This window comes from Simochromis diagramma, unplaced genomic scaffold (genome assembly GCF_900408965.1).
Source record: "Simochromis diagramma unplaced genomic scaffold, fSimDia1.1 OVJJ01000753.1, whole genome shotgun sequence".
Lineage (NCBI taxonomy): Eukaryota > Metazoa > Chordata > Actinopteri > Cichliformes > Cichlidae > Simochromis > Simochromis diagramma.
Window position 1 is genome coordinate 20,939,251 of NW_024387523.1, and position 13,335 is coordinate 20,952,585.

Consider the following 13,335-nt stretch of genomic DNA (forward strand, 5'->3'; position numbering starts at 1 on the left):
AGGTCTGAGTTGACATCACTGGCAACACCAACTCTAATCCCAAACTAACCATAATCAGTGGGAATTTGTCATATATGTTTTTCTTATGTGTTCCCTCAAGTTCTGGCAATGAGGGAATCAAGAAAAAAAAAACGGACACACTGAAAACTATTCATATTTATTCAAATAAAGGCATCTTTTACCTTTTTCTAAAAACTGTTTTAGGGTAGGACGAGGGTTAGGATGATGGTTACCACCTATAATGACTTTGGCCTAGGGTTAACTGGATGCTTCAAATAAACCTTAAACTTAGTTACCATTAAAATGTGGCATTAAACTGTTGACTTCGGTCAACACTGACCTACTGAGTAGCTGCAAATTTAAACATGTATTAACATAGCTTTGCAAATGTTCTCAGTCCTATGACATCAGTTCTGTTATGCACTTTTAAAGTTCAAGGACCGATGTGATCAATTTCACAAGTTTTGAAGCGCAGTATTTAGCTTAAATGTCTGTATAACTATCTATTAAATATGTACAGTGTGTCTTGTACAACAAAGCTTGAAGACTTTCTTGATTAACACCCACCAAACACGGAAGATGGAAAAGAAAGTTGAGAATATAATGTTTTTGTTCTTTCTAAAGCTCTTGCCAATTAGTGTAAAAGTAAAGTAACCATCCTAGCAGATGTGCATCAAAATCTGTAGACATTTTTTCTGATAAATACTTGCTTGTGTCCAAAACATTGGGCTAGGGTTTGAGACTTGAGGTCATCACTAATGAGAATTTAGATCTCAGGGGGTTATGGTGGGCTGGATTTATGTTCAGGGTTCCTTTCTCAATTGGGTGTCAATAAAAAAATGTTTCTAAAATTTAGCTCAATTTCTGAAGGAAAATTTTGTGTTATTTGAGTGTTATCATCATCCACACCAGCTGCAGGAAACAAGGCAGTGATTCTTGAGATAAGGGACAAAACATGTCTGGCAGATAAAACCCCAATTTTGTGGCTAAAAATATGCATACAAGTGTTAACCCAACTGCCTAAAAGACAAACCAAGGCAATGTTTATACAACAAAACTATGATTTTGCATTTTTTATAAATATATATTTATTTTAAATGGTACAATACATTACCAGTACCTTAAAAATCCATTGTCCAGAAGCAGGTGTGATAATATTAAAATACAGAAAAAAAAATTAAAAGTAATGTAAAATTAAACATCATGGCTCTCGTCACTAAGTATTTAAGTCAATACCTTATATAATATCAAAATATGCAATTGAAACTTTATTTTTAAATATTTTTTAAGTGATTAAAATCGTGTCCAGAGTTTTTGTCAACACCAACAGATTTTTTTAAAAGTACAAAAAATCAGGAATTATTGTGGGTGGCTTACACTCTGAGGACCCCTTTACCACTTCCTGTTTGATACACATGCCATGAGGTCACTGCTGTGATAATTTGTTTGTTTTTATTTCATTTATTGCACACCTTTCTGATAAAACTCTGTGTCACAACCATAGTGCGTCAACACCAAAGTCGATGTAATTAATTATTTTTTTTGTAAAAACAGCCTCATTTAGGTAGATTGTAGAGGCCATCAGCAAATGATGAAAAACAAGATGGCTTCTGTCAGATAAACATGTGTTATGAGAGAAAGTCGGGTATTTTGTCAACACCATCAGATGTCAACACCATCAGGACTTTTGTCTGACGGCGTTGACCCTTTTTCTAATGGTGTTGACAAAAGTGAATAGCACACAAAAGTGTGCTATTCACCATTTATATTAAGTTATTTTTATTAATATTTCAGTCATATTACTTCTTGTGTGTTTTACTGATATTTCTGCTTCACAGATGTGTCAAATATTATCAAAGTTGCCTTATCTTGAATCTCATTGTTTATGTATACATTATTAATCCTGTAGGAAAATGCTTAGTCCTCTGCATTTAACCCATTCACTCAGTGATGCAGTGGGCAGCTACCAATCCAGGATAGCCTCTGTTCGTTGGATTTGAACGCCCAACCTTTCAATCATGTGGCATCTACTGAGCTAGCTGTGCCCCGAGAGTTGGTCTTTAAGTGATGATGCTTCCTGCTTCCGGGCCCACACTACTCTTATAGCCTGTTGTGCTGTTAAAATTTTTAATGCTTTTTATCTTGTTCTATTACATCTGAACAAGCCCCTAAAAACAGCCAGTGATCACTGCCAGCCTAACCATCGGGAACCCTCACGTTAACTTTTATCAAGTGGTAAAAAGTTAGCATTCATCCTCCAGCTTCACTGTGTTTATGTTATGCTAACACAGCTGTGTCGCTAGCGATCACGTAGCACATCACTATATACTAGCTAGCCCAACTTCAGTAACCTGACAATAGTCACTGCTGTTTAGTTTTCTGTCTCCCTTTATGTTGGAAGTGGTAGCAGAGCTGGTGTATCATGTTCAGGTGGAAACAAGCAATCTAACTTTAACTCTGTTAAATTTCATATATTCTGTTTTCATGGATGCCTGGATGTTACACCTGGTAGAGCCACACACTGATCATTTTATTAAAGATGAAAGAATTTAGACAGTTTGTAACTCTCAGTGATGCCGCAGAGTTCCAAAGTCAAAGGAACTCTGAACCATCAAACTTAATGGCTGGATAGCATTTCTATTGCTTAATGCATAATTGTGTTGTGAATATTCATCCTTAATCTGTGAAAAAGCATAAGGTTCAGAAAAATTATAGTAATTACAAAATGGTACATTTCAGGCTAGAATAGCAAAGGGGAACCTGTCAGTAGAGGAACAAAAGAGAAGGAACAGGGATGATCAAAAAAGAAAGAGAGAAAAAATTAACAGCCAGCCTGAGTTGAAGAAAGAGTTTCTCATAAAGGAAAGGGAAAGATGGAGAAATAGAGTGAAAGAGGGAAAAATAAAGAACACCAGTGATCTGAAAGGAAGAGAAAAAAGTCAGAAGAGAAGGTTTTGGAAACAAGCACAGAGACAAAAGGAGAGAAAGTCCAGCAGGGTCTAAACACACAACCACAGAGAACTTTAGGAATCAAGGAGTAGTAGGCGGCTACTTGCTGGTGAACTATTAAGATGTAGAACTTGACATGTGCAAAAGCAGAATTGTTATGATGTGTCTTGTGATATTACAAAGGTTGTTAAGGTTTAATTGTCATTTTGAAAGAAATAATATCTTGTTTTCTACTAGTGCGTCACCACCGTCAGCACCTTGTCAACTCCATAATATGGAGTCTTTGTTTATTTTTCTCTTTTGGAGAACCATATATTTTCCTCCCTCGTGATCTTCCAATAAAAATACGTAATTTTCTCAATAAATGTGTAATTTGCATGCTGCTTAATATGACTGTTTCTTATACAGATTAAATACAAGCTTCTGAAAATATGTATGACTGTAACTCTAACAATAAAAAGCCAAAACAATCTTACTTTTAAATGTGGTATAATTACTTTGAAAACCTATGTGCATAAACAATAGAATAGAGAAGCTGCTAATAAGATAAGATAAGATGACCTTTATTAGTCCCACAGGTGGGAAATTTGTTTTGTTACAGCAAAAGTGCAAAGTTATGTAGCAGAAATTAGAAAACACTGGAATGGAATAAAATAAAATAAAATACTATATACAATAGAATAAAATAGAATAGAATAAAATGATATATACAACAGAATAAAATAGAATACAAATGCTATTTACAACTGAGTATGAAAAGTAATAGTCAAAATAGCTGCAACAACTTCATTTAAAATATATATTTTTGCATTTCTTTGTGTCTGACGGTGTTGACAAAAACCTTGCACTTCTCCAGCAAAAACATAAATTATTAAAAAATGTTACACCTGGGAGATTGTACCAAAATATGGTGAGACAGACAAAACTTTGTGTAACAATTATATGTAAATGTGTTTTTGAAAAATCAAAAAATATATTTTAGAAAATTAAAACCTGTTTTGTCCCTAATCTCAGGAATCACTGAAGGCCAAAACATGAGGGGTTTTCATGGGTTTTGGGAGATGACTCCTTACATCTGGTGCAGTAGCTGGCAGTTACTCATGCTTGGAAAGTCTAGCATAACAAAATGAAACGAGGGCAAATATGAAGCAAGGAAGCCAAAACGAGGTGAAATGCCTCCTGAATGTATTAAGTCACATCAAAGAGTACACAGACAAATCCATCACGATAAGCTGGAAGTACACTAACTTGAATCGGATTGGCTTTGACTTCTGCATGACTGTAATCTGAAACCTGGCAGAATGACAGAGTAATAAAACTTTTGAGCAGCTTACTGGTTAGTCTGAGACTTCTGTTAAGCAACACGGGCTTGCTCAAGAAGTGGGCAGCATGAGCAATGTAAATTCTGAAAATTGAATGTAGGTTGTCTATTATATTTGGGCCACACGGCGAAAGCTGTAGGAGTAATTCACTTTTTGGAAAATGAAACATTCATCAACTTGTCTCTAAGGCAGCGGTAGACAATTAGGTTTTCCCAACGGGCTGCAAGTGAGATACTGGGACTGTTGTGGAGGACTGTCCCAGTAGGCTGGACTCAGTTCTGCTTAATATCAATTTTATCTTTTTATAAGACTACTGGCGCGACCCTCCACATCTCATGTGGCCCCTTGGGGAAATTAATTTGCCACCCCTGCTCTAAGGTCTACATGCCAACCCTAAACTCAGGCCTAAGTTTAAAGCTAGGCAATTAGAGTATATAATTTTTAAAAAAATATTATTAAACTATTCTCTCCAGTGTTTACAGTCAAGAATCATAAAAATGAATCATTCTGTCACACATGAAAAAGTAGTCACATTTTGCCCTTTTAAGACTAGATTAACCCTTTGCTGTCTCAGCCATCATACGTTCTAATTGTAAAGGCTTAAATCAGCTCATATCTCATTAGCTTAAAATTGTTCAGTATAAGTTTAGTAATATAATATCACATTTTTTTCTCCAGTTTCTACAAAGCCAAAGAGGAGCTGTTCAAAGAGTTGAGCTTCCAGGCCAGCTTGTACAGCGACCTCCCGCTCCTGGCATCAGATCTCCCCTACTTCCCTCCTGAAGAGGATGATGAGGAGTTTGATGACGGCATACACCTGGTGGTGTGCGTCCATGGGCTTGATGGTGAGGCTGCACATTTAAAAAATGTTCTGCTTCGCTGCGATCCAGTTCCACGTCTGCATCCACATCCATAACTTTCTGTACAGCCTTTCATATGATTCCCTATTAGCATTGTAAATGTAATATAGTCTGATAAAGTCCTACAACTTTATTACACTGCACTGTGCAGTCTGTGAATACTAATTCCCTGAAATTCATTTCAGGTTAACTTTTAAATGTTTATCGAACATGCTTAATAAAAGCAGAGCTACAAACTTTGTGTGTCTGTTTCGTCACCTGCTTCCAGGAAACAGTGCTGACCTTCGGCTTGTGAAGACTTTCATAGAGCTGGGATTGCCAGGATCCAGGCTCGACTTCCTCATGTCTGAGAGGAACCAGGTACATTTGACAGTGACGGGAGCAAAACTGTGAAAGTGTGCTTCGAGGCAATTTGCAGAGCGCTGACAGCCTTGCTTTTCTCCCGTAGGCCGACACGTTTGCAGACTTCGACGCCATGACGGACAGGCTGCTGGATGAAATCATTCAGCACATCCAGCTCTACAATCTCACCATAGGCAGGATCAGGTCAGTCGGCCAGGTTTAACACGCTGAGCGTGCCCATTATTGACACATTTCATTTTGATTGGATATTAAACCTCTTAATATCCACTAGCTTGCTGGTGAACCCCCTAAGGGCAGAGATAGGGTGCAAATACATTCAAGTGACTTTTCAAACAAGCCTGCTTCCAGAAATTAGAATATATCACCCTTCAAGTTGAGTTTGTAGTTTCATTTTGGTCTTACAGTTCCTCTGCTAGAAGATTCTCATGTGGGAAGTCATTTGAGGTTAAAGGAAACCAGTAAAGGACCAGCCTGAGCAGTATTCAGTCCAGTCAGCAGATGGCAGCAGAGACTTTGCCCTGATTCTTCTGTGGAAGTCTTAACTTCGGAGAATGACAGCTCCGTCATAATGTATAGACTCAAAATGGATAAGTGGCAGAAAACAGATGAAAAGCTCTTATCATACCGTGCCAATAAGCTTGTGACTTTCACATGATAGACTGCGCTGCTTTATGCAGCACTGTGCTGCCTAGTTCCAATCAAATTAAGCTATTCATCTTCCCGCTTAATTGCCCTCAATGTGACAATTTATTTCTTTGTGAGAGTTTCTGCCCAAGTTTCTTAACTCTCTTTTTATTGTGGCGTATTCTCTGGGGAGCGAGTATCAAAGACAAAAGGCAATGGAGTGCCGCAACAGCATCTGGTTCTTTCCACATTACCTCTATATTTAGTTTGGGAGCAGACAGACGAGAAGGAGCAGGCATGGAGATGAGGGATTGTGGGTAGAGCCGCAACAGTACAGTAATTAAACTAAGTGACAGACATAGCTTGATGAATCTAATATTTCCCACTGCTGGGAAGCTGCTATTAATTCGTGCGGTTTGTCCTCTATGTTCGCATCAATAAGTTGTCATTGCCTTTGAGGATGTTTAAAAATTTAGCAAGTTAATGAATTTTCTGTAATCACCGCATGCTGCAGCAGGAATCTCCAAATAGCTTCCGCTGCAACCCGTTCCTGCTTCCAGAGGAATCTACCAAAGCTATCGGGCAGTGTCGTAGGTCAGCAGCGTTGGAGGCATTTTTTTTTTCCCAGCCGCCCACTCATGCTGCAAGTTCCTCTCTCTGAAAGTTGTTTGTCTTCGGCCAACAGCTTCATCGGCCACTCTCTGGGGAACATCATCATCCGCTCGGTGCTGACGAGGCCTCGCTTCCGCTGCTATTTGCCCAAACTGCACACTTTCCTCTCGTTGTCAGGGCCACACTTGGGAACGCTGTACAACAACAGCACACTGGTCAGCACAGGTGAGGCCACGGCTCGTCTCCTGGAAGAAGGCACAGCGCTGCGTGTTTCGCGCCTCTCAGCAGCGTATTGTCTTTTGTCTAAGAATATCATCCATACTGCTCAGCTACTGTGATGCATGTGGAGTCCTGATTCGGTGTGTGTGTGTTTTGCTTAGGTTTGTGGTTAATGCAGAAGCTGAAAAAATCCGGATCGTTGCTGCAGCTCACCTTCAGAGATCACGTTGATCCACGGAAAACGTTCCTCTATCTCCTGAGTCAGAAACCAGGTACGGCTTGAAAGCGGCTGAGATCCGAAACAGAGGCTGCGTGTTGACGGCCCCACTTTACAGACTGTTGCTTGAAAGGCAGGCTGTTCAAATATTCATGAAAATGTTGTCATCTTGTCTTTTTTTTGTCAAATTTCTGTACGTGTCAGCTCGCTAACACTCAAACCCCTGCCAGCGAGCTGCAAGAGGCCTGTGAGAGGCCTCCCCACTGTGTGAGTGGAACAAAGCAGTCGTTTGTCACACAGGCTTGAAGAAGATAAGCCTGAAAACGCTTTTTTTCCCCCCTCTCTACAGCTGTGGCAGGCTGACAAAGTGATCCAAACCCTGTCATTGGAAACCCACCAGTGCACTCTCTTAAAAGCACACAGAGAGGAGACTAGAGAGAGAGAGAAAAAAAAAACACAGCTTTATCGTATCAAGGCCTGTCATTGTGCTTTGTGATTGTACTTTGCATTTTACAACCAATTCAATCCTTTACCCTGTCTTGCCCTCCTTCTCTCTACTCTGTGCTGTCTCCTTTACTTGCGTCTTTCATGTCCTTGTAGGGCTCCAGTTCTTCAAGAACGTTGTGCTAGTGGCGTCTCCGCAGGACCGCTACGTTCCTTTTCACTCTGCCAGAATAGAGATGTGCAAAACTGCTCTCAAAGATAGAACCACAGGTGAACAAAGCAGCTGTCATCACTTCAGCTCATATTTGTATTTCAATAGTTTCTATCTGGATATCTGGGCACCTGGGGACCTTGTCGTCCACATTATTTTAGCACACTTGTTTATTCCTAGAATGACATTTTACATTATTCACGAAAGGAGCGTGCCTCACATAACAGCAGGTAAGACTGTGTCCCCTTCTCTCCTCTAACACTGCAGGTTAATAGGGAAGACTTGGCAGAACAGTGTCATAAAAACAGCTACTACATATTCTGATCGCCTCGGGTTCAGAGTTTGAGTTGGAGTTAGAGTTGGTGGTGTCACCGATGACTTAAACGCCAGAAGGTTAATTAGTCACACTTTTTCTCATTTCATGCCATCCCTGTTGAGTTAAAATAAGATATAGGAATGCTTTACTTTTGTTTTACGTATGTCTGGGTCTAGAACACCCACATGCAAAACCTTTTAAGGGCTTCATCAGTGATGAGTCCAGCCTTTGCTCTCAACACTGACCTTATTATTTGGAGAGAAGCAAAAAAGTACGTCTTTGGAAAATAGCCTCAACAGAGTTTTATATGTGTCAGTGAGAATTATTCCTCTCTTTGTCCATGGATTGCCAAGACTTTATGGAATAATGAAAAAAAAATCTTATACCATACATTTAGGGTTGGGGTTATCAGTGGTTATAGATGGTTAGCAGAAGACCTGTAACTGTGCCAGTGTAGGCCAGATACATTCACTGATGTATCATCTTCTAGTTTTATATGTTTCTTAGTCATCCAGGTCAGGGTTTAAAAAAAGAAAGGAACTGGACCGTTCATCCAAGGCTATGTCCACACGTACATGGGTAGTTTTGAAAACGCTGACACCCAGGCTTCTAGACTTCTGATTGGCCAACATTTAGTTTTAAGCGTTTACATGTGGACAGAGTTTTGTTTTGTTTTTTCAAAACGAAAACGGAAAATCTCCGTTTTCAAAAATATCCGTGTGCGTGTGGACGTAGCGCAAGAGACTTCTTCAGATTTAAAAACCAAAAGGTGGAGAGTTCAAGGTGGTCTTGAGGGTCGTTGATCCACTATTGATCATGTGTGTCATCACGTGAGCTAAGGTGTGAAAACAGGCGCAAGTTGTTAACGTCACCAGGAGTTAAGGGTTAAATCACTGCGAGACCTTAAGGTAACTAGAGGCAAAGTGTGAATACGGGTAAAATGCCTGGAAAGAGATCTCAAGACTGCATGGTAGGTAGCTGATAGCTGGTGTTGTAAGCCATGAGCTCTGTTTAACCCCCACTGGGAGGTAAATACCTGGCACTCTGCACCTTTTGTTTTTTAGAAATCAAGAAACCTTGACTGAGAAGTGAAATGTCCTTAAAACATCAAGCCGTCAGCTCTTAAAACATCTACTAGTTTGTATAAAAACCGTTAAGCATGTGGCTAAATATGAATGCATCGCCTGATGACGTCTTTAACAAATTCATTTGCTTTCATTTATAAACCTCTGGACTTTAACAGCTCAGATTTAGCAACTTCTTCTAAATTTCTACCCATATGGAAAACTTAAGTCATACATATCTGTGCAGACACTCTGAACTGATCCTGCCACCCATGTTCCACACATGACATGGTTGGGGGGGTTGGCATGACATTTTCAGTTTTACAGGAGATTAGGCTCTAGGGTGTTGTATGGCAACCAGCCAAGACTCTAGGAAGTCATTGCACTGGGGCAAAAAACAGTCTGGCTCACCAGCACCTGTACATGCCTCATGTGACTTTGGGCAAAAATCCCAGTAAGGGTAAACACTCTGCAATGGCAAAACTTTGCACTCATCAGAGATTTCAAAAAAGTGGAACGGAAGTATGTTGCAGTAAGTATGCAAATCAGAAAAATTGACAAGAATTATTGTTATTATGGGGTGTATGTTTCATGTTTCTTATTAAGGTCGTTTAGATGGTGGTGATGTTCTGCACTGCGTTATATTTAGAAGCTTTCCTAATTTTATATCCACTCTATCAACATGAAAAAGTAAGTTTCTCCATAGAATATCTGGCATTTGTTGACCAAACAAAAACAGCTGATGAATCACTAATGAATCTAACTGTGGCCCTAAGTTTTAACACTTGAATATGGATAAGACATCATGCACGTAGGAGGACTCGCCATTACTTTCTTTTTTTTTTCCCTCGCACTGAAGGGCCCGTGTACACCGAGATGATCAACAACCTCCTGCAGCCACTCGTAGAAGCTAAAGAGTGCCGCCTGATCCGCCAGAATGTGTTCCACGCTCTACCCAACACAGCCAACACGCTGATCGGCCGCGCCGCCCACATCGCCGTCTTGGACTCTGAGCTATTCCTGGAGAAGTTCTTCTTAGTGGCAGGACTCAACTACTTCAAGTAAAGGTGCTCCTACTGCAGGCTTACTGGACCGATCTGAATGGTGGATATAGGAGTCTAAAGAAAGGGGATGAGGTCATTTTACCCTGTACAATAGATGTAATGTATATATTTCCTGGTATCCAAGAGGCCAGATTTGTATATCCCATTTGTTAGGATGGTTAGCAGCTGTTAATAAAGGATTGGTATATTGTGACTGTTTAAACCGCTAACTCAGAAGTCTGAGTTTGATGTGTAGCCAGTCAAAGCAAAACATCTGACATCGATGACAGGATTGATTGTAGATGTTTTGTCGGCCTTATGAATAACCTCTCAGCCAGAACACTAACAGATGCTAATTGTGGTTTAAAGCATTTACTTACTTTCCCTTTAGAGTTGGTTTAGAGCCTTTGCTATCGCTGGTTGATTGAATTCTTCTTTAAGGGTTACACTAATGATAGTCTTACACTATCCTTACAAGGCAATAGATGCATAGCATTTATGTCCTTGATTGTACATGAAGTATTTTGTTGTACGAAACATAGATGTTCATTTATACAGAAATGACTATATTGTTTAAAATTATTTATTTTTTACCTGCTTATGTTATTTACAGTGTAAGTAGTCCGTCTACATTTAAGTCTCTGTGTGTAATTATCATCAAATGTGTCAAATGAAAAGTAAAAAGTGTGTTGTCTGTATGTTTATCTGTACATCTCAAAAAATCTTGCTGTCCATGACTAGCTAAGTGTTAGGCTACAACAAACGTTTGCATAGAAGTGTGCAGCAAAGTATATTTGATAAGAAATGATCCTACCTGCTGTGATAGCATTTACTTTGTAATTGTGTTTTTGTACTGACTTAGTAACATATTAACAAGATTCAGGATTGGACCATTTGCTAAGCCCCACCTCCCCTTAGTTACCATCGTGCCACCTGTCGAGCTTTTCAGCCTCTTAAGGCCCTTATGCAATCTAGAATGATACCCCTCCAACCTGCAGTAATGTTTACATTACTAAAATGTGATGTCAGACCTAAGTAGACAAAAGCAGACCTGTCACTGCTCCTGGATTTTTCAGCGTTAGCTAGCTAACCAATCAAGCTAATCTCAGCTACTTGACTATCATACCTCTGTTTGACTTTGTTGCCTGCAATTTTTCCTTTTTTAAGCTGAATTTAGACATAACATAGCTTTATTTGCATGATTTTTACACATTTTGGGTTATGTTGGTTGGGGAAGCCAACATCCCAAAATGTGTTAAACAGCGCACAAAGGAAAAAGTAGTACAAGTTGTGATTAGACGTTTTTATACTGATTCTGTAGACATTTGACCACCAACCATTCATCACCCATTTTAGACATGTGCCAAAAATGGTGACAAGATCAGTTGAAGACTAGACACAAAATCTTAGCGACAGTCTGACCATTACTTTGAAGGTGAGCTTTCTCCCTTTCTGGTTTGTTTTATATCTGCTTGGCTAATAGTGCCGGTAACAGTGTTTGCTGACAAATCTGAAGAACTACAGGAAACATTTGCTGCCAGCCAGTCAAGGCATACATATGTTTCCTTAGCAACAGGTTGTTGTATCATGTCCAATATGGCAGACAAATTTTAGGCAATGTGTGCATGGCATTATATAAAAAGTGAATGTGAATTTGGCATTTGGGATTTTTGGAACGAGAAGTGTATATGTAGATTCATGATGTTTTTGGACTTCTTAGATGGTGTGTTTGAAATAAATAACTGCACAGCCATAGTATTTGTCAAATAATGCAAAAAAAAAGAAAAAAAAAGAAATCAGCTCCAAATAAAAGATACTGTATGTGGCTTTAAACATGCATTTCTTCTAATGACCAGAAGGGGGCGACTCCTCTTGTGTCAAAAAGAACTTCTATAGTCAATGGAAAAATTGCCCTTGGCTCTTCTGATCTCTTTTATGGTGTCACAGTGCATGTTGGTAAATTCTGGTCCTTAGTAGGTTAGTAGGTTATAAAAAAAACAGTAAAAGGGTAAAAGCCCTTAGGCCAGGGCTGCTGTGTGGTTGACAAGTGGCTACTGCATGTGATTGCAGTGCATTCTGGTTCTCCGTCAGTTTCCCCTCTCACATCCGGTTTAAAAACACCAAAGTAGCGACAGTGAAAATGTTCAGCCCTCAGCACAGTACAGCACATTTTCTTCCAAAAGGTAACGTCACATTTATCTAAAGTCAGTCTACAACTTCTTATATGTCACAGCCTATAACACAAATTATTCATCTACTTTTGCCCAGACATCTTCTTTGGATGTGGAACTTGATAGGTTACAATGATGTAAGATGTAAATGCATACAGCTGCAGCTGATGGTAGCACCCAACATTATCATACCCTCCCATACTTTTGTGCCTACTTTTGGTTTTGGAACAAGCCACGGGCAGCGTTTAGTTCTGTTGCTTCACTGGTTTGAACCCCAGCTGGGAATTTTCTGTGTTGAGCTTTCGTGTTCTCCCTGTGAATGAGCAGGTTTTCCTCGGGGTACTCTTCCTCCACAGTCTAAAGTCTAAATTAGCCATGCATGTGATGTATAGATAAAATATTTAAACTGCATCGAGTAAAGCACTCTATGAATGTATGTTTAAGTGTGGCTTGGAGTCAAAAGCACTTTGATTTATCAACAAAGCTAGAAAAGCACTGTATAAATGCCCACGCATTTAAACATGCAGAAATCCATAGCGTGACAGGCTTCTTGTGCCTAAACGAGTTGCTACGATGGAGCGATAGCTAACCGGGGGAGAGGTTTAGCAAACAATTTTTCCTTTGACGTGATGAATATTTAACAATCTAACAATCATGAAGCAATTTTATGGAATTACTGCTATAAAATATAAAATTATATACAACTACTAGTAGTTGTAGCCTCTAGTTAATCAGTTCTTTTGATAATGCGTCTTGAATCTCGAATGGCAGGCGGTAAACAGGCTTGCTGGTATAATCAACGGCAGATTTGATGTGCATGCATGTGACAAAGATTTGCCATTCATGACTGTACGATACAACAGACTATTGTGGTCTAATGAGGATCTATTTTCTAATTAGCCATGTAAAGCTGTAGATTA

At 39.4% G+C, this 13,335-nt stretch overlaps 1 protein-coding gene across 1 annotated transcript in view; it reads left to right on the forward strand.

Annotated features, from left to right (window-relative positions):
• Positions 1-12,122, forward strand: part of fam135b (family with sequence similarity 135 member B) — a 52,789-nt gene extending 40,667 nt beyond the window's left edge. Inside the window, exons 14-20 of the mRNA XM_040021479.1 lie at positions 4,950-5,116; positions 5,400-5,491; positions 5,580-5,677; positions 6,804-6,955; positions 7,111-7,221; positions 7,767-7,880; positions 10,061-12,122. Of these exons, the coding sequence (XP_039877413.1) occupies positions 4,950-5,116; positions 5,400-5,491; positions 5,580-5,677; positions 6,804-6,955; positions 7,111-7,221; positions 7,767-7,880; positions 10,061-10,266 (940 nt within the window). The 3' untranslated portion in view covers positions 10,267-12,122. The remainder of the gene's footprint in view (positions 1-4,949; positions 5,117-5,399; positions 5,492-5,579; positions 5,678-6,803; positions 6,956-7,110; positions 7,222-7,766; positions 7,881-10,060) is intronic.
• The last annotated feature ends 1,213 nt before the right edge of the window (positions 12,123-13,335 follow it).